The 22,586-nt window shown below is 39.1% G+C and overlaps 1 protein-coding gene across 1 annotated transcript in view; it reads left to right on the top strand.

Annotated features, from left to right (window-relative positions):
• The window catches only part of pcolce2 (procollagen C-endopeptidase enhancer 2), a 29,194-nt gene extending 11,129 nt beyond the window's left edge, over positions 1-18,065 (top strand). Inside the window, exons 3-9 of the mRNA NM_001005804.1 lie at positions 2,972-3,227; positions 3,351-3,475; positions 3,797-3,933; positions 8,283-8,437; positions 14,900-14,983; positions 15,521-15,688; positions 17,247-18,065. Of these exons, the coding sequence (NP_001005804.1) occupies positions 2,972-3,227; positions 3,351-3,475; positions 3,797-3,933; positions 8,283-8,437; positions 14,900-14,983; positions 15,521-15,688; positions 17,247-17,377 (1,056 nt within the window). The 3' untranslated portion in view covers positions 17,378-18,065. The remainder of the gene's footprint in view (positions 1-2,971; positions 3,228-3,350; positions 3,476-3,796; positions 3,934-8,282; positions 8,438-14,899; positions 14,984-15,520; positions 15,689-17,246) is intronic.
• The last annotated feature ends 4,521 nt before the right edge of the window (positions 18,066-22,586 follow it).

Below are 22,586 nucleotides of genomic sequence, written 5' to 3'. Positions count from 1 at the left end.
CTTGTTTTCCATTAAAAAAAAGGCATCATTTATTTCTTTCACAGACCATTCCTTTTCCTCATATTTCTGTGAGAGCTGCCATATTGCCATCTCTGAAGAATGCCTCACTATGTAGTGGAGCAGCTCCTTGTATACCGTATAAATATGAATATGTGTAGGTTGTTTTGCTTGCCAGCAACAGAGGTGAATTAAGAACTTAGACAATTAATATGTTGGCTTTTTTTAAATACATGATAATAAAAATTATTATAAAGAAGGCCCCTCCTGCAATTTCTGACTGCTAGCAGAGGGTGTATATATATGGCACCTAAGGACAGCAATGATCTTTTTTACATTTTCTTGATTTGCTCTAAAGTCAAAGAGATGGGTGGAAGAGGAGGGCCCCGAGGATCAACCTTCTAACAACAGGCCCCCATGGGCAACTCTTTATGATAGGAAATGATCACAGAGTTCTTTTTGGTTATTTTATATGTTTGGAGAACAATGAGATTTTTATTCTCTTTTATTTAACTGCAAATCCAGCTTCTTGGGCTCAAGTGAATAATGACACTCTTCCATGTGGAGCTGTGGTTGTTGGACTTTTTTTTGGTTCAAGCCCCGCTAGAGGTTCAACAGTTTCTGAAGGCCCTCTTTTAGCTCATAGCAAGGTTACAGATATATGAAAACCATCAGTTCAACTATAGTTTCAACAATATATAGAACAACAAATAAGTGCTCACCCCCAAATTCCTATTCACTTAATAGGAATATCTAAAGAGCAAATATGAATTTTCCCCAAATCTCAGCTCAACTGTACTTTAGGCTAAGAAACCGAAGCGCTGCTCCAGGGCAGCCCCTTAGTTGGAAACCACTGATGTAGAATGGGCTACTTACTTCTGTCAGCTGATGGGACTTCCACCAACGCACAGGCTAGGATCTATGCTCAGCTCTATATGGAAGGTGCATTCCTTTGCTGTCAAGTCTTAAAGCCTGTGTATCGGAGAAACAGCAGCCCTCTGGCACAATTCAAAGTAAAAATGTAAATTGCTATAGTGAATTGTTAGATCTTTGCTGAGTTTAATAAACATTTTTTTAAACCTACCAGCATGGCTAAGGGCAATTTATTTTTTTTTTTGTCTGGCGCTGCTGTTGCTTTAAAATGTTAATATCACTTTAAAGAAAACATATAATGTAAATATTTATTCTGAACTTGCAACAGATTTACTTACAAGGTTAAATTCTTCTCTCTTCTTTCTATTGATAAACAGCTGTTTCTGCTTAAATTGTGTAAATCTTGAACGTGACTATTGAGACATGAGAAGCAGTACATTATGTATTATCAGAATAGCTTCACAAACAAAGCCTGAGAGTATGTGGCCAGAGAAGAATATAGTTTGAGGTCTATGAGGTATGGAGTACCTGTCTAGGGGCAAAGACAAACTAACATCTTTGAGGGCCCCCACACACAATGACCCCAGTTGCTGAATCCTGCATTGGTTTCTCTCCTCTTAATAATGTGAACAGGCAGCATTGTGCTGTTCTCCCCAGTATTTGGAACATGCACGTCTCTACTATGCAGTGCAATGTGCAAGAATCAGTAAGTACTGTAATGCATGCAGCTAAATTGAACACTCAGAAAAGCAGGCAAGATAGCACTGCCATGCCTTCAAGTAGCAGTAAGGTTAGCAACTGGACTCATTGGGGAGTGAGTTATATATTTTCACCCAACCAGGTTGTTGACTTTCATTGTCCTTTATTGTCTGTAATCCAGTGAGCCTCAGAAGGGTATTTCTGTTGCTTGTTTATTTCTGCTTTAGCTGATTGCTGTGTTTTGCTATAAAATTCCCTTGCCAGACTGTCGTGTAATATCACAAATATGCTCCCAGTTTCACAAAACATTAGCTAATGTGTTTTCAATAGTAGCATTTTGCTTATTCCCAATACATCAGTAATAGCAGCTATTTTATGTACTTGTAAAGCAATAAAATGCAGTTGGGCAATAATAAAAACAGAGCATTGAGACAACAGCCAGAGTTCAGCACATATGGCAATGAAGGAGGCTGGGGGACGGCAGGAGAACAATACTGAGGCAATCTGATTTATATCAGTGATAAACTCCCAGCACCCCTGGCTGGATTAGATGGTGAGGAATCTGGGCAGCTTTGTAAAGCCCTGAGCTTGTAAAATGCCTGAGCTAAACAGACGCAGGTATAGCACTAGCACATATACAGTATATATGGCATCTGCTCCTTTCTGACAAGCTCTATTCTGAATACAGCCATTCAAGCTGTGTAAAAATAGGACCATATTCTCTAAGTGACAATCTGTCCCTGTTGGCTACTGAGTGACTGAATGTCATGCCACGGCTACTGTATTCTCTGACTGGACGGCAGAGTGACTGTCGCGGACATAATTCCCACACGTTTATGCACAAACTGCTCTTTTATATACATTTTGAAATGTAGCCAAGTAAAGGATATGATTAGCTACACTGTACAGTGTCACATTATGCAACAAGCCCTATCTTAGAAAAATGTTACTGCCCCTTTGGATGTAAGGGCACAACTTATAGAAACTTCATTGTTTGCTATGCTGACAAGGCATATTGTAGAAACAGAAAAAAAGAAGCCGTGCAAAGAGAAGCAGAAAGAAAGAGAAAAGAAAGAAAAGAAGCAGTTATGTAATTAGATGTTACTGGGCCCCATGGCAAACTAATTTTTGGGTCCCACTTAACTTTAGGATAAACACATTTTTGATGTACCATAGCGTATTATTTGAAGTGAGCACTGTATTGCATTGAATTGTATTGTAATGCAGAGCAGAATAGAAGAAGGGAATGCATAGGATGGAGCCATACTAGCCAGGGGCCCACTAGTTTCTACCAGTTAATCCTCATATGCAGGTTTGCTCTTCACTGATGTATGTGCCATGTTCTAATACAATAGTGTTCTATTCTTATGCTGGACCTGTCATAACATAACTGTTTTCACAGGTACCCGAGGGCAAGGTGGTTGTCCTGTCATTTCGCTTCATCGACTTGGAGAGTGACAACTTGTGCCGCTATGACTTTGTAGATGTATATAATGGCCATTCCAATGTGCATCGCATTGGGCGCTTCTGTGGCACCTTTAGGCCTGGCGCTCTCGTATCTAACAGTAACAAGATGCTGGTCCAAATGATTTCTGATGCAAACACTGCTGGAAATGGTTTCATTGCTGTGTTTTCTGCTGCAGAACCCAATGAGAGAGGTATGCCTTTTCCTTCTCACTTATATACACTGGATCATTATGTCCAACTAATTTCTGATATTATAATTATAATTTTGACTCTGGGAATATCAAGACTTGTCTTATGTTAATATGGAATTGCAGGCGATCAGTACTGTGGAGGGCGACTGGATAAGCCTTCTGGATCCTTTCAAACTCCCAATTGGCCAGAGAGGGATTACCCAGCAGGAGTCACCTGCTCTTGGCATATTGTTGCCCCCAAACATCAGGTGAGCTAAGATTTCTAACACTGATCATATCAGATACATTTATGTCAAATAAAGCTGATGATAATCCTAAAAAGTAGTAGATTGCTACTAATTTCCACATTACTTTGCCCTACTTTTTGTATGGATTGCACAGGTTTTTCCCAACTAGCCTTACACAGTTGTACCTTTACCAAATATATACATATATTTATGTAGGGCATATATTTTGTTACCTTTGAGATTTCTAAATGATGTCTGTTTGATGTTGCTTTGTTACTAGGCTAAAGTAAATCTAATGACCAAGAGACCCTGAAATCTGCTATTTTGCCTGTCCCGTTTAAGGTCATAGAACTGAAGTTTGAAAAGTTTGATGTAGAAAGAGACAATTATTGCCGATATGATTACGTGGCGGTATTCAATGGTGGAGAAATCAATGATGCCAAAAGAATCGGGAAGTTCTGTGGGGACAGTCCACCCGCGTGAGTGCATTTTCCAATAATCTTTTAATATCTATTAAGGCAGCACTTGAGAGTGAATAAGAAGTTGCCATATTTCTGCTCGGTTTCCCTTCTACAAGTGTGCAGCAGCTACATGCTAAGTTCTTCCTAAAGGTGGCCATACATTCAACAGCCTGCATAGTGGCAAGTATGATATGATTGTTTGCCCCGAAGACCAAGTGATTGGGTAAACACAATACCGCTCACCTCAAGGTAGCATGGCCACAAAACGAGGGGATCTTTTAAAGATTTACTACCTTTAGAAAGTACTTAGGAAGTAGCACCATGCACATCCAGTCCTCAAACCTGTCCAATCAACATCTGGCTGATATTTGACCCGATATTGGTCAGGTAGGACCATTGGAGGGTCCCCTACATGAGCCAATAAATGACCAGCTTGGTCCTTTGGCAGCTTTTATTGGCCTGTGTATGGCTTAACTTAAGTGCTCCTTGGATAGAAGGGCAATGACTTTCAGGTGGCTGTAGCAGAAAAAATCAGTCAGTTTGGGGAAAAGCTGCCACCTTTAGGAAGTCAAATTCAGTGATGACATACCAATAAGCTTTGAAATATGTGTCAGTATCCCCTTAAACATTTCTTAACATTGTGTCTGCAGATGGGCTGTAACTCCCAGCATTCATTTACTCCTAATTATATGCTGAAGAATGCAGCAACATCTGGGGACCCAAAGTAAAGAAGCATTTTTAAAAATAAAGTTTTATTTGCAATGAGAAAAGTGGTGTTATATCGACCAGTTTTAGCAGATGTTTCACATGAAAACACAAATGTACTGAATCTGGGCATGCATGACAGATTTTGTTGCCAGTTCTAACCAGTCAGCAATCTGTCGGCACCAAATCAATGGCCTTCCCAATAAATATGTCATTGGAACTCATTGTAATATTGGAAATGGAGGTTATATACATTAGTATTTTAAACTATGAATTACAGGAAAGTGGCACAGAACTCTACACCAAATGTAATGATCATAACACTGTGGTACATTAGGTGTTTGCTCTCAGGGCAATCTGTGGAAGTCAAAACATCCTTTGTGCCTTATAAATGCTTCCTATTCAAATGAATGGAAAATGCACTGCCATTCTCGGACATTGGCTACTTCTGGCAGGGATCCCTCAGAAATTCTAGCTTTGGTGAGTGACAGTCAGGGAGTGGAGTTTTAAACGCTGTGGTTCTCATAGAGAGTCCTGGGGGGAAGCCAACTTGTGTACCATAGCCTATAGTCATGGCATTTATCAGTTGAAATGGGTGTAATAGGTGCCCTCTAAATGTATATGGCAATATAACTTGTTTGGGCTATTTAAAAATAGGTGCAGTTTTGTACATATCAGCTTATCAGATATTTGATTTCAAAACCAACCAGCAAAATACCACTGTATTTTGTATACTTCCCACCCCTACTGCATTTAGTTACAGTCTTTTGCCTTTTATACTATCCCCGATTTGTTCTGGAGATTTTAATAATCTGCTAATTTCGCATTTTGTTATACAATAGGAACCATTCCTAGCCTGTAGTTAGGGGATTCCCCCCCTGTAACCTCCCAGAGGTGCCCATGGACCTATTGCCCCATTAACTACACGTGTGGTTGAGTCACAGGCTTTTGAGTTGATAGGGGGGATGCAGTGCAAGAAGCCATCATTTTTGTTAATGAACCCTATACTCTCAAATATAATAAAATTCTTTGTTACATAATCGGTTCAGAAGGGTCCCCTTCCCCCGCTGTCATTTAGCATCAATGTACTTGAAAAAATGCACCTTTTGAAGCTGAGCACTAATGCTTATTCCAGGCACTGGAAGATCAAAATGGTAGTAGACTTAACCCTTCTGCAGAATGAATTGTACAATACCAGGAGCCTTTAAACTCTTATAATGGATTTCACATTGTAGCCTGTTCAAATTTCATAAATCTGGCCACTTTGCTCCCTGACACATATATTATTTCTATAAGAAAATCAGTCTGGGGAAAAAAGACTTTAAAGTTTAAAGAGGCAGAATGGAGGAATTATATACAGCAAGGGTTTTGCTGCTTCCAACCTTTCCATATTTGGTGAAAAATTAAATACCAGTGTATACAGCAGCTGTGCTTTACTTAATGGGGGACTTTCCCTTTGGTGTTTATCATTCATGTTAAGGCTCTGTGTGTGCTGTTTAGAAAAGTTCACTATACACTTTGCACAGGAGCAGTAACCCATAGCAGCCAATCAGCAGGTAGAATTTTCTGGTTAGCTGTTTAAAAGCCAACATCTTATTGGATGCTATGGGTTACTGCTCCTGGGGAAACATAGTGCCTTGTATTACATATGGGGGTAAGTCTCATAAGTTTAATTAAATTGCATAGGAACAAGCACAGTTGGCAGCATTGCTAGTATGTAAGGGCAATGGCACACAAGGTGATTCCAGTGTTTTGTCACCCAGTGATTTCCAGCAAATCAGAGGATGTTCTGACCATGAAATAGTTGGCAGACACCAATTGTACGAAAGTGACTTCCTTTATAGGTTCCCCAAGGATATCATCAGATTCACAATACATGTCCAGATTTTATTGTTATCTGAGCGACATTTTCTAACCTGTCTGATCGACTAAATGACTGATCAGTATGGTACGAAAATTTTTGGGACAATAACTCGGAGCCCATACACAGTTCAAAAATCGGACAAAACTAGGTATGTGTATGGCCAGCTTCAGTCATTTATGATTTACAGCTTTATTGAGCTTTTTAGTTTAAGTGCCAGGATTGGGACACGTGAAACTCAAGTTAGACGTCTGTTTCTTTGCTTCATTTATTATCAGGCCACCTGATCATAATGTTAACTAAATATACTGTTGATGTAGCTGAAAAAGCATTCATTGAGGTATGAGAAGCTGCTGCCTTGGAGAGAATTGTTTATGTGGGCACGCTCCAGCCCCGCCAATGAGGAGAACTGGGCACAGAGCTGAGGAATGTTGCCTGCACAGTATCAGCAGGAGCAGGGACAGAGCTTTTGCACTCGGTTTAGATGTGCATGTTGAAACAGAAAATTAGATATTACCAGTAGAGATAATATATGTTCAGTACAGAATTTGGGACATTCTGGAAAATATTATATTTTCCTTTCCTAAACATTATTTAGGGCCTATAGATAAATAGAAATACCAGTAATCCTGTAAGAAACATGAGTTTGGCTTTTGCACCATATTGTGTCAGACAGTCCTTCAGAAGTCAATAGACATATTTTTTTGGTCAGGGAGATGACTAAATCCTTATCCCTTAGGTATTTATAAGAGACATCTATAAACAAAAGTAAATGAGGTTTAGAAAGTATAGGATAAAATTGTTATAGCACTTTCTAAGAAAGTGAGACAGCTTTAGATAGAAAGAGCAGCTTTCTGGCTCCAACCAGGAGAGATAGCTGGGAGTATTCTCATTTACAGGCTTTGCTGCCTTAGTGAAGGGACTGCAGTACTGACAACGGTATCAGGCATAGTCTTCTCCATAATCCACGTCTGCTGTAGGGGATCCGGTCCATTCCTAAGTATATAAATCTACATAACCCAGTGCCTTTCCATTCTGCTTGTTCTGCATTGAACCTGCCTAATCCATTGCTACGTCTGTATTGTGAGTATTACTGCATAACCCTGTGTCTTGGACAATAAAATCAGTTCAGTTTCAGTTTGCTGCAAGAACCTTCTGGCATCCATTTTTCATTTACTTTACACGCAGGCTAAGTGAGTTGCAGTTTGATCTTTCCACGTAGTGAAAGCCCATCCTGTGTTTTAAAAATCCAGTGTACCCCATGCTCTATAGCCTATCTAGCTGGTCGTGTCTGTATTACAGCCAAGAAGGGGTTACAATTCATTGCAGTGTATATATAAAACAAGAATTCCGTACAGAGTAGCCATAGTATTTTTCATAGTATTTATAAAAGGTACCCATCTAATGTTACCATTCCATTTATCTGTAGGTGAAATAAAAGTAGAGCAGAGTAGTAAGTAATAGTAAGTCCCTGGCTCCCACACTAAATATTTTTCAGTGCTCTTTGGCATGTTTCAAAGAATTTTGAATAAAATTCCAGTAATTGCCAGCAAAATTCTTAGTTGCATATTTGCTGGTATTTATGGCCAAAAACACTTTGGAGGCTTGCTGTATGTGAGATGCAGTAACTATTCCAGGTTGAATGAAAAAGGCGCAGCTCTTGTTCCAAATGCCATATATTGTACTACAGTACAGGAGATATTTCAGATACAGATAATGGAAGATTATTTGCTGCAGGAAGACTGGGATGTGCATGTCATCCACTGCGTGGATTTTTATCTTTGTCTCTCCTTTTTTCTAGGCCCATTGTTTCTGAGCGAAATGAACTCCTCATCCAGTTCTTGTCTGATCTCAGTTTAACCGCGGATGGCTTTAAAGCTCATTACAGATTCAGGCCTAAAAAGCTACCCACAACCACAGTCTCTCCTATTACCACCCCTGCCGCTACAACGCCAAGTAAGTCTCACGCAAGTTTAGCTTGCTCAATTTGCTCTCCTTAACGTATTCAAATCTGTAGGGGCAGGGTACAAATGTGCCCAGCACTTTGCAAATGAGGCTTCAAGACTTTTACTCTGCAGGGAATAATATCTGTGGAGTTATGGATAAGAAAATGTCATATTAATGGAAAAAGTACTCATCTGACCCTTACTTGAATGATCTTGTGCATAATGAACTAGGCGCACTTTTAAGCTAAATTGAATTACATTTTCTGTAATTCTGCCATATATGTAATTCAGTGAGATGATTTGTGCATACAGAAAGTAATTACTTACGTGCTAAATTTTTTAAATGTGTTCATATACTGAATGTGACCAGACTATATAATCAGAATTAGGTACATCAGAGGCATGTGTCAGAGGCAAAAAGCACCAGTATCCAACGTGGGGACTTGTAAGATCTGTACCTAATTCCAATTATATAGACTCCAGCCAAGCTCTGCATATTGTACCCTTTTGTGTGGCTTAATATAACAAACATATATATATTGTATGTATTACCAGCAGTGGGATGTTAGTCTCCTGAGGCAGACCAGCTGCCCATTAAATAACACAATGAAGGCCCAAAATAGGGTGAGACTAGTCAGTTTTATTAAAAGAACAAAAATAAGAAAACCTATGTAAATTTAGCACTAATACACAAAAGGAAGCAGTGATATGTTCTTAGATGATAGGAAATGAAAAATAATAAATATCCAGCTATTGTAAGCAGCCAAATACCAAGGGAACATAAACAATTTATAACAGCCTTTACTTGGTTAAACCCTAAAAAAAATGTAGAAAATGATGATACCCAGTACATATTTCTGTCAAAGAGGGACACGAAACAGCTCTGTGCTTTCTATAGGACTTCCCACAGATCTGTAGAACTTGCACACCCACACATATTTAGTTTGTAGTTGTTTTTCCTTTACTACATTATGAAAGGTATTAATGCTAATAGGAAGAGAGCAACCAGTCTCCCCATGAAGTATGAAAGGGCTACCGTAGGGTCCCTGTTCCACAATGTGAGCAGCACTGCTAGAGAGCCTATCACACGACAGATTTGTGACGCTTCATTTATATTTGCAATGTATTTATATTCATTTTCCATCCCTTAATTTCTTCTCTGATTGTTGCTACAGCAACCCACAGGCTACATTATGTGCCTTGATGCCACTTTCCAGGCACCCAAGCTTCTCGCCAGTTACTGCATGGCACTCATGCTTACAGAACAGCGCAGGCTGTGGGCGTTTAACCCTCCTCTTGCTTAAGGGAAACTGCACTGAATTTATGGCTTTGATAAAGTCTTAAAAAGGTTTTAACTGTTGAGAGTGTTTATGTTAATGATCCCACTCTTGGTTAGTCTGTGTCAGACTTACCTACTTACATCAGGGAGGTTTCATCAATCAGAATGAACAGGACCCTATCCTTGGCCAGTGCAGGACATCACAACATTGCCTTGTCTTTAGTTGTGACATAATAAATAGTAAGTATAGTTAAATAGTACAGTATAGGAGCTTATGTATTAACATTGGAGACAAACATCACCAGGGATGTTGCCCATAACAACCAATCAGCAATTAGATTTGAACGGTCACCTACAAGTTAAGAAACAATGCCACAATTTGATTGGTTGCTATGGTCAACATCACTGGTGATTTTGTATTAATACCTACACCCCATCATGAGTGCACTAGTCACTGACTGAATGATCAGACACGGTTCACCAGTGTTTCGTTCAAGCACCTTGTTGCAAGCTGCAGGCATTGCCATATATGCTTTGTGGTCTCTGTATTTGCAAAAACATATGGTGGATCTGTGGTATATAAAGCTTGATATCAGCTATGCAGCAATCTAACAAGACAATTCTCCTTTGCCAATCTTAAACGGGCTGTTCACCTTTAAATTAACTTTAAGCAAGACATAGACATTGATATTCTACTATTTGCAGTTGGTTTCAATTTTTTTATTTTTGTGTTTTTTTTCAGTTATTTAGCTATTTGTTCAGCAGCTCTACAATTTGGAACTTCGGTGGCTATCTGGTTGCTAGAGTCTTGTGTACCTTAGCAACCAAACAGTGGTTTAAACAAGTAACTGGAATATGAATAGGAGAGGGCCTAAATACAAAGATAAAGATAAAAAAAACAATAATATTAAGTGTAAGCTCACACAGCAATAGATTTTTGGCTTCCAGGGTCAGTGACCCCCATTTGAAAGCTGGCTTGATGTAGGAGAGGCAAATAATGCAAAAACAATGAAAAAGAAACAATGAAGACCAATTGCAAAGTTGCTAGGAATAGGACATTCTATAATATACTTAAAGTTATTTTAAGGGTGACCCACCCATTTAACTGTGTATATGCAGAAGCTGTGCAGACACAAAATGCAAAGCTAAGCCAAAGGTGATTGGGTCTCCTTTACATAGAGTTTCATAATGGAATAGTATTAAATGTAAAGTGTTATATAGGGAGTTTTTAAGTTGTATGTCATGTGAATGATACTCTGTTCAGTGACTGCAGCCCCAGTGTGTAATATTCAGCCATGCAGTTTGCACCTGAGCTGATCAGTAACCGGCCATGCAGCATGTAGATTTCTTATGTTTGGCACTTACATGCACCCGTGTTAGTACTGGCTCAATAGGAACAATAGCATGCGTTTCTTCCTGTGCTGCCCTGCTGTGTTCCGCAGGAGAAAGGAGAAAATACTCGTGGCTACAAGCCCTTAGAGAAATGTAAGCCCAGCAGTACATTAAAAATGATTCAGTTTTTGCAGTATTTTTCCTTCAGGGTTAAAGATGATATTGACAGAGCAGCTCTGGGCACTAAATATAACATGTTAGACTGGGTAAATTACAGGGTTGCCATTACACAGGAGTACCCCTGTTATTCATGCATTCCGCGGTGGTTTGCCACAGAGCGTACAAAATCTCATTATGTATAGAACCACAAAATAAAATAAATAGCCATTTTAAACTGGGTATCATTCTGATCTTTTCCGAGCTGTCCTTGCTGGAATTTACAATTGGAATGCAGTTGGGAACCTCTGCCATTATTTTTTTCCTTTGAGATATGCACACACTGGTTGTTGCCTGCTGGCATGGGGCGCCTCACATTCATGTGGGGGAAAGAGCGGGAACCATGAATTCTGTAATTAGAAAACATGTTTTTTTTTTTTACTAAAAAATGCATCAGTTATTAGCTCTCCTCCAGCAAAATCATGCCCTGAAAATCCACTTTTTTTAAAAAAGCAAACAGATTTTTTTATATTTAATTTTACATGGGGCTAGCCATATTCTTCATTTCCCAGGGTGCCACAGCACATTTCCCTGTGCTCAGATAAACTTCAGTTGGAGGGATATCACCCCCTCCATTTCCTCCCAGCAGCCGATCAGCAGAACAATAGGAAGGTAGCGAGAGCAGCTCCCTGACACCTGTATTGCTAAAATACATATGTTGGTTCAAGAATTGAATGGTAGATTGAATTATTTGCAATGTACCCAGTGTAATTTAGTAATAAAAACAACACATAAAAATCATGACAGAGTCCCTTTAAAAAAAAGAATTGAGACACACTGTACTAAACACAGTCTCACTCACAGCCTCATTCTGTTGGTGAGCTTCTTAGCCTAAGGGACCTCTGCAGCCCAGTTTAATAAACAATCATATTTCTCCATCCAGTCAGTAATTAACAAACTTTAAACTCAGATAGTTGAGACTACTTTTTACTTTAGAAGAATCTTTTCTACACAGCAAGACACCCCCTAGCAGAATTTTATAGAGCAACTATTATAGCATTTTTGATCACCTGGCATATCAGATACAGAGAGGCCCAAACAGTCATTGACTGGCCTATTAAATAGTGTCTGTCTACAGCATCTTACAGTGGCCCCTCTGGCATTTTCCAGAATCTGCAGATTGCCTCTACAGATTACCAATCCAGGCCAGAGGTTTTCTGAATTCTGCTACTTAAAAGGCCTAGTGTGTCATATTCTGCTTGCAAAAATCACCAAGCTTTTTCGGTGAAGACGGAAGATTTTTGGTTGCCTGCCATCTATGCATACTGCTAGGAAGGGTTTTTCACCTATTCACCTTGGAAGATTTGTTTAGCCCTTAAGATGCTTAGACATCAGAGCTTTCAAGCTGGGCAAAAGTCTGTTGATGTTATTATGAACAAAACTTTACTGGGCCACTCAGGGACATTCACGTTTTTATTCCTAAATCCTATTCCTATTTATTCTTTTTATTCCTAAATTCCCAAACTAATATTTGAAGATTATGCTTATTTAGCATGGAAACATGATGAAAACATGCCATACCTATTTGAGTATTTTACACTGCAGTTTTTTACCTAAGCAAGTAAGGAAAGCATCATTTGCAACTTCACATTTCACATTTTGGTTAAACTACAGTTATTAACTGTTATGTTTAAAATTGACTATTCAGTTATTAAACATGATCTGCAGAATATGCATGATTGCACATCAAAGTGTGCAAGAAGAACTGAAGTACTAATGAATTTATCCAACTGAAACCACAGCCTCAGCGAAGTTCAGTCTGCTTTGTAACCCTTGGGGCCCAGTGTACAGAGCATAGCCCCTGAGATGGAAACTAATTCAGTGTTTCTTTATGGAAATTAACATTTTATTTAGCTAGCCTGCTGAATAAAACATCAAATATTTTACTTTATTCTGGAATACTGAATTATAATGAACACAGAGGCATCTGCTTCCCATAGATACAGGTCTGAGGCCATGCACCCAGACCCAAATTAGCTATCCCGAATGTTGGGGCAGGGTCTGTTTATTTTAAGAAAATGGAAGACATTCCTTTCAACAGAAAAAATAAAAAGATTAAAAACTGCTAATATCTTGGAAACTAGGGAAAAAATGTAAATTGCAAATGTGTTTAGAAGAGCACTCTGAGCAATTTAACATTTATGCGTTTTGAGAGTTTAGCACTAATTAGAAATCCTGCTACAGGAACAGACTCAAGGGCCTTATAATTAGGGCACATTGCTCTGCTGATGCATTAAGTTACAGTTTTGGGAGAGAGGCCAACTCAGGCTGTGCAGGAATACAGGATTCCAGGAAGGGTTTTACAGCAATCACATTATATAGGTTTTCATATATTTGTTTCTTCTCAGTAATAATAATACAGTAAATTGTACTTGTTAGCAAAGCCAGCATAAATCTGTTAATAGCAAAGCAGCCCTATTGAGTTTTTAGTAACCCCTACTCACCTTGTACCTCTATCCTTCAAATCTCATCTTCCCCCAGGCACAATAATGGCGTTTAGTTTTGGGATTGAGAAGGTAACAGCTTCTAATAACAGTTTAAAATGCAGATACAATAAATGAGAATATATTCATTTACAATCCAGACAATGCTTGATTCTCAAAAGCTTATCAGAAATGTATTATCCACACAATTTTATAAAAAATGTTAGCCAGCCTTCCAGTTTTAAAAACAATTAATAAAACAAACTTTTGCATACACAGTCCTAATGAAATGCAATTCATTTGTGTAAATATTCACATAATAGTGTAAATATTTATATAGTGTCAGTTTTTATCACTTCATTTAACATGTTTTATTAGTTGTAGCACTATCTCTCTAATGAACTATGTGTAAATATTTATAGAAATGAATTGTATTTCATTGGAACGGTGTATGCAAAATTTTGCTTAATGAATTGTTTTTAAAATTGGCAGGCTGGCCCACTTTATTTGTTTTTTAAATGGTGTGCATAATACATTTCTTATACAAAGTTTTTGAGAACCAAGCATTTTGTCTGTATTATATATTTACCTTTTTATAGAGGTTAACAGGTTGTTGCCTTTAGTCCTCTAGTTGAAGCTAGGACAATCTGTGGTTGCTACCTGCTTGGTTCTGCGGACAATGGACACATTTAATTGATAAATGACAACAAATTTCAAACCTGCCCAATCGATTTTTCTGATCAATATTAGATGAAAGATCACTAGATGTACAATTGTTTGGTGCACACTAACCTTATGATAATTTGACGGTTTTGTTGGATTGCACTGAAATTGGTCGTGAAGGAAAGAAAAATCATTATACGTATGGCCAACTTAAGTCTGCTCATGTGTCTCGGTCATACCATGCTGATGCATCCACTGACTCTTATCCAGAACCCTTTTATAAGGTCTCCATGTGTGCACATCACCTTTCTATAAACTACAAACATTATAAAAGTCAGAAGTCATGTCAGATGTTTATGCAATGGTTTATGGGTCAAAACAGCTGAGACAGAAAATCACAAAGTTTTTTCCCTGGAGACAAAAGTGATGTGTTGCTGCTGAGACTTGCCATCCATGGAATAAATCTGTGTCCCAATGTCCCCTCCTGTTATTCCCCTGAGCTGCTGATAGTCTTGCTCAGAGTTCTAAACTATTTGTTCTTTCCTTTTTCTAAATAAAGGCCTGAAACCAACCCTTGCACTTTGCCAACAGAAATGCAAACGGACGGGGACGCTGGAGAGCAATTACTGTTCCAGTAATTTTGGTATGGAAAAAAAAATGATTCCAAGTTTTTTAATTTTATTTTGGAAATCAATGACTCAAGGTTGTGACTTTAAATTCCAAGAAGTGACTGAGGCTTTAGCTGTGAGCTACCATTAATAGACAGAGCAGTGCTTGATAATGTTCCATTCCATCTGCGACTGAAAAGGTTTCCTTGAGATGTTTAGAAGAGAAAACTGTAAACATGTGTCCCAGCAAATAGCCTAAACACAAATGGCTGAACAGAAGGTGAATTGTTCCTATATAAAAGTCTTTATTCAGGCGCATGCCTCTGGCATGTTGTGTTGCTGGAACACCGTGTATATTTTTGGCCAACAAGGACAGACTTGTCATATTTTCATCTAATCCTTAAAAGAACAATTCAGACTGATGATAGAAATGGAAAAAGTTCTTGAAGATCAATATTTTTGTCACTCTCAGTCTTATTGTAACGTTGCTTTAGCATTGTAACTTGTTTGTATGTGGAACGGATTTGGTGGAACCTATTTTTGATTACTACTGGTAAATATTTCTCCTCTAGTTATAACGGGAACGATTATCACAACTGTGAGCAGAAGCGGCAGTGTGTATGCAACCATATCCATTATAAACGTATACAAGGAAGGAACGCTGGCAATACAGCAGGCAGGCAAAAACATGAGTGCCAAAATCACTGTGGTTTGCAAGCAGTGCCCAATGGTCAGAAGAGGTGAGTAACAAACACAGTATTGAGAGCAATAGCAAAATGAGCATCTGCATAAACTGGATGCAATGAAATGATCTCTTCATTCCTGTGACTAGGGTTGCCACATTTTTATAAAATCTGTACTGACAGGGTGGGGGTGGGGCCATGAGTGGGTGGTCAGTGACATAAATGGGAGGGGTGGTGATGTCACAGGGCAGAGTTGTGACATCAAATGACAGAGCCAGGTCAGCAAAGACTTAAACAATACGGAATTAGGTGAGTATCAGCACAAAACGGGTGGAAAGGAGGCGGATAAAAGAGGTGGATGGACACGTTATTACAAATTTACCTGCAAGTACATTGCTGGTAAATTTGTAATGACAGCCTCAGCCCTGGCTGGTATTTTTCAACCATACCTGTCACCTGCCACTATTTTTTAGGGAAGTCCTTTATTGGCAACTGATAAGGAACCAGGGCTAGACCTAGGGGAAGGCAGAAGGGGCACGTGCCGAGGAAACAACAGTGGGGGGTGGTGCAGGGCATGTACCTCTATGTCTATTTACCCTAGTTCCAGCCCTTTTGTACCTCGGGAGTCTGTTGGCTTAGGGAGAGGGAAAGTTCTTGCGAGAGTTCAGGAGAGTTATCATGCCCTGACTCAATCTGTCAGCTGGGGGCGCAGTCAATCAATGGGCTTACATTTAGGCCCCCTACTGTAAGGTATTACATGTCCAGACTTGTAATAACCAGGTCTGCATAGGGTGGGTAGAGTTTCAGGCAGAAATGCTGGCAGGTATTGCTCTCAAAATAAAGGCACAATCAACCATGCATTTTGCACATTTGAGTCTTGCCATTTACTTTTCAGAATTGCTGCATTTCTTTGCGCTCCAAAGTAGAACACAGAGACCTATGTGTGCCCCATAAATGCAGTGCTGCCTGTGTTCAGCAGTGCTATGTCTATAAGTGGAGGGAAGGTTGGAAGCACATAGGTTTCCCACTTAGCCCCATATTTACATGGCAGGCAGTAATGTCAGGGCTGCATAGCTCCCATGATCACTGGGTTGTGCGCCTCACAGATCCAGCGTATGCTGCAGGTTTGAGAATGAGCACTAAAAGGCATGCTTTTCACCCATGCAGCCCTCCTGCACTTGCATCATAAGCAAGTGTTTGACTTAGAGCCAAGGGTTGCGGTATAAAGAACACAAAGACACTGGGCAGAACATTATTATACTTTGTATACAAGGCAACTCATTACATACTTATCACCATAACTCTTGACACAAAGCAAATTAGTTGCTTGGCTGAAATTCGTGTCTCCACATCCATTAGTCCTTTTTTATTAAAGAGGTCAACTAAGGGGTATATTTATCATGCTTTGTGAAAAGTGGAGTGTAGCATGTTGCCCAGGGCAACCAATCATCAATTAGATTTCAACAGAAAACCAAAGCAAATCATATGATTGGCTGCTATGAGCAACATCACCGGTAATGTTTTACTCCACTTTTTACACAGCATGATAAATATTCCCCTAAATGTCCCTATGGTACTTAACTGAAGTTGGCACTGCTGTTCTCCTTTCCTGCAGGACTGAATTACATCATCATGGGTCAGGTAGATGAAGACGGACGAGCAAAGGTTTTACCGAGCAGTTACGTCATGACCTTCAAAACCAAGAACCAGAAGATTCTGAACACATTAAAAAACAAGAGATGTTAGAGCTCCGTCCATCTGTCTTCCTTTGCAAATGTGACTGTACTTCCCAAACCTGGATGAACATCGTTTGGATCCCAGGAGTAGAGTCAGCCATACTTGGCTGTGGTTTCATTAAAGGGCAAGTGGAGCACATTTTATGCCAGTTTCTCCAACTGAGATTAATCTGAGTTCCAGTCTGAACTGTTCTAGGTTCTGGCTACTTTAATCTCTTTTGTGGGGGATATATTAAGTTTTAAAATAAGAAATGGTAGAGTAGATATAGGTGTGTTATTTAGTAACAACAATGCTATCTGTATTAATAGATACTTGTTGCTGGCATTAAAAAAAACAAATATTTCTAAGCCTTACATTAACTGCAGGATGTGCAATGTGTGGCTGATGGTTGGCTGGCACTGCCAGTTTGGCTGCTGGGAATTGTAGTTTAAATATAAAGACACAAGTTGCAGCAGCCTGTACCCTTTCTTAGGTTAACACTCAATGATTCCCTTAATTATTTATATTAAAAATCATGATTATGATGATGAAAGAATAATGTGGTGATGTAACATAAGGAATTTAAAGTGCAATATTTATAATATTTTTAGATTTTCTTCAGTGGAGCAGGTTATTTTTTTCTTTATTTGTTATTTTTTTATCTACTGATGGTTCGTGTGTGTAACCTATGCTTAATAAAATCAGTATATGAACAGTTTTTATAGTCCTCCATTATTACATCCACAAATAAAAACTGGAAAAACAAATGACATCATTGAGTTGGTTTGTTGAGCCTGATAACATGTGATGTGTGCAGACCAATTCATTAACAAGGAAGGGGGTTATGTCTGTGGGAGATGTGCGGTTTTGACAATTTGCGGCTTTCAGCAATAGATATTTTCACATGCACCAGAAATCTCCTGTAGGCTGTAGCTGGCTAATACTGGCAGCCATGTTAGATATCCAGTCAGCTCATGAGCTAAATAGCAATTGGATCATTCTCCATCACCCAGAAGGAGCTGTTTCTCCTCTGTCATCTCCATCAGCTAATGGCATGTCTCTGAGCTAATGAGGGGCTTCTGCAGATCCCATTTTCAGGCCACAGATCAGTCTGAAGAAACTCTCCTCTGAAGTACAGAATTCACTGAGTAGTTATAGCCTGGTTACTAAAATTCTAAACCTCTTAAGTTGCACTTTCTTAGTAAATGCCCCCTTTAGTATATACTAGGTCAGATGATATGAACAGGCCAACTAGAAATAATCTTTCAACAGGATGTACACAGTGATATTCTAAGGTAATTTGGAGTTGGTCTTTACTTTTGATTTTCTGTATCTTTTCCACTGGTGGTAGGAGCCCCACTTACCCAAGCAAGTAGGCATTGGTTGGAATGACTGACTGGAAGATGAATAAGAGAGGTTTTGAGAGAAAAAAACTCTATCCTCCAGGATTAATCAGCTTATGGTTGCTAGGGTCAATGGTTCCAAAAACAGAGAATTAAAAATTAAAGACAAGTTGCAGAATGTTTCATTTTAAGGTGGACCGCAAAAAACATTTTAGAGGTTGAAGTTCCAGTAACCCCAGTTGGGTGAGTATTGGCCAGAGGGATAACCCATAACCCATGCAGACCCTGAAAAAGGACTTCACTAATCTGTCGTGCAGAAAGCTGGACAATGGCAATTTTATATTTTATTTTATTAAAAGATAAAAAAAAGCACTACCATTAAAATGACAAAAGATCACATATAATTATCACTTTGGGGCAGATTTATCAAGGTGTGAAATTAGAGTTCACCACAGTCAACATCCACCGTCATTTTGGGGATTTTTTAAAGACCTGTTTATCAATGGGTGAAAGTTAGAATGCATTCCCATAGGAATGAATAGGGAGCAGTAGAATTTGCCTGTGGTGAACTCCAATTTCAAACCTTGATAAATCTGCCCCATAGAGAATTATGGAGATAATCAGAGCAGTTTAGGGCAATGTCTGGTGTTTATATTGTTTATTTAGATTTCTGCAGTTCCGTAACACCCAGGATTAATGGTCTGCCCATTATTGCAACATGTCTATGTAGAATGTGTCTCTAATTATAAGGGGAACTTCGACATGAGTACCATATGTTAGTGACTTCATGACTCAATAGAAATGATTTAATTTTTTCTGTATTACACAGTGTGAAAAGCAAAACATAGATCATGGCTCTTCCATTTCAGCTAGGTTTGTTTGTCATTGCTATGGAGAAGCTTGGATAGAATTTATAGCTTAGTAAAGAATGATTCACCTTCTGACTGGGGACTTGCTAATTCCTGTGGGGAACAGGTCAGTGCTCTTTGCTCTGGACATGAGCTTAGAGTTCAGAAGATGGCCGTTCTCCCCCCCCTTCCCATACAGAGTGCCTTCCATGGCATTCTTACTGTACTACTAATATTTAGGAGTAGTTGTAACCCCTTCACTATCCAGGAGAGCTCTGTTTAACCAGCACTTACCCTCTGCAGTTCTTCTGGTCTGGCCCTATTACACCTTCCTTTCCTTGGGCATAACACATTTGCATTAAGCTATTTGTGGGTGCAGGGTATTTCATGTGTGACATTCTGTGCCATGTCAGAGTACAAAATATGTGATAATAAAATGTGATAATAAAAAGTGAAGCAAGTACTAAAAGTGCAATAACGTAGAACTAACTGATACTGTAGTCAACTGATCTCCTTACTCAGTTATCAGATTTGTACCTCACACAGAGTTGGCAAGATACGATATATTTTGAAATAACACAGGCAGGCAAATATATGGATGTTACATGCACGGACATAAATTTTTGATTCAGCGACTCACTTAGTTGTTCTGTAGGCTGATCCCTCTAATGGGTTACTAGAACTGAAGCAAAATTTTCACATCCACGTGTAATTCCCCCCCCCCCCCCCCCAAAAACCATGGAAAACATACAGGAAATATATCAAATATACCAAATATAACCAGATAGGAGCTTTTAATGAAGAACTTTTTGGGTTGGTATGGGTGAAGCATAAACATAGGATTGTGCCTGGCTGGGGATCTGGTTGCCAGATTAGTAAGGCCCGCCTCTTGTATGCACTGGAGCCCATTACTTTCTGTTTTTGTGATATGGTAGAGAGCCACGGGAAGGGAATCCTGAGAAAATTCTGTGTATGCAGATTCCCCCATAGAACCTCCCCCAGACTTGGATGGATCCTGTCCTAAAACTAGCCTTGGTTACTACTACCATGGCCTTAAAGGCAGAGCCACCTGTTTGGCTGTAAGAGCAGTCCTTTGTTTTTCTGTGCTGTGAAGCGCTATCTCTGTGCTCCTACTAGTAACTCCCTTTTGACTGCCCCTATCCAGTTCCCATGACTTTATGTCCAAGGGTATAAAAACTTGGTTGTTTCTTTGGTCTGACCCTTGGTTTTGCTCAGAATTCATGGAGTCCGTGTCAAATAAATTTTGTCTTACCTCAAGGGGTCTCCAGTAACTGAATTTCCATGACAATCCCTATTCTGCATCAATGCATGTATCTTTAAAATATAGCAAAAAAGGCAAGATAAAGTTGTGCTCACCATGAAATTTTAAACCATTGAGTGGGGGTGCAAAGAAGCTGCGACCACAACATTCATAAAGACAAAAACAAGAAGTTCTCTGCCCTCAACCATTATGAACATATATAGGACATTAAGACATTCTGTGCATTAAGGTACTAAAACCTGCCCTCCCCTTGTCCATATACTGCAATATATTGAAGGTGGCCAACTACATCAAAGTCATTCCTGTTTTAGTCCATTAAAATGTAGATTCCTGTTAAATGTATTAGATATTGGTTCTTAATTAATAACAGCATTGGATTAGCTAAATGTGCCGTTAGCTTGCCTTTTTATTGTTTTTAAATAATAATTGATAGAGTTTCGTGTATACATTAGGTTTTATTTCAGCAACAGAAACCTCAGAAGTCTCTATGTCTCAGTCTGCATAGACAATACAAATGCAGCTATAAATCTGTGCAGTCAGTCTGCTTTATCTATTCCTTGAATAAGCAATATTAGGGAAACCTGAGACATATGCTAGATTTCTCTATGATTCAGGCTTCAGATTTGGCATATTTTTATAACAGGAAAATATGAGAACGGGTGACAAAAATAACACCTCATAATGTGTATTGTGCAAGGCTTCTAGAAGAAATTGTCGTATGATAATTGTACTCCCAAAGCTGCAGCATTCCCCAAGACTTTATGTGTATAGGAATAGGCTGCATCTACTGGTTTGCACCCAATTAGCACTTGAGAATCCCCCAACAATCATGCCTGTATTAAAGAAAACATGGAATAGACACTAAGAAGGAGCCACTAAAAACAATAGAATGTATAGAAAGTTCAGAAACGTAGCGCCTTTCTCTGGTTATCAACAGAGCATGCCCTATCTACATTGACTTTTAGATGTAGAGAAAGTGAAGTTGGTCAGCTTTACTGCACCTTAAAGTGTGTTCATCTTCAAAAGATTTCTTAGTTCATAGAAATGTAAGGCAAGAGACTATTACAGGGTAATTATAGGCTCTGATAAATGCAGTATCTACCAGTGGGGCCCAACTGTACAGTAGATCCAGCAGGTTTTGGACTGATATCGTTATGGGTGTGTGAAAACCAAGGTGCTTAAAACCCTTTACTGTGGGATACAAATAATATCTAACTAAACCACTGAGCTTGGTGGCACACTTATACAGCCATAAATTTTTCCATTATAACTTTTTTTTTACTCAAGGCCAATTTGTATCAGGCTTTCAAAAAATTGTAAATTATTTTGTCAGGTCTACAGTTAACAATGCCAGCTATACATAGCTTTGGGTAATTATCATTTACACCATGTTTCCAGCTTGAACAACACACGCTGCTGCCATACAAAGCACTTGGGCAGGCTGAAATCCTTTGGGTATCCATAGCTAGCCACCATGCCACCGGCTCGATATTCCTGAGTTTAAGGAAACTAAGCACAATCTGGCAGTTCATATTAGTGGATTACTGGTGTTTGTGGTAATGCTAGCTTGTTATTATGCTAGCTCTGTTCTTGTGACTCCACTAATTAACCTGTTAATTAATGAGCACAGCTCTTGTGCTGCAGAAAGTAGCAGATTTACAGTGCAGTAATACAACACTCCCATTTCTCGTTCTCTCAGAGTATGACCAGATGGCGATTCGGTACTTCTGTTATTTACATTGCTACCAGCTGAGCACAGCTGGCCA

The sequence above is a fragment of the Xenopus tropicalis genome, chromosome 5, assembly GCF_000004195.4.
Source record: "Xenopus tropicalis strain Nigerian chromosome 5, UCB_Xtro_10.0, whole genome shotgun sequence".
In the NCBI taxonomy this organism is placed as follows: domain Eukaryota; kingdom Metazoa; phylum Chordata; class Amphibia; order Anura; family Pipidae; genus Xenopus; species Xenopus tropicalis.
Note: the sequence above shows the minus strand (reverse complement) of the source record. Positions and strands in the feature narration are given on the sequence as shown.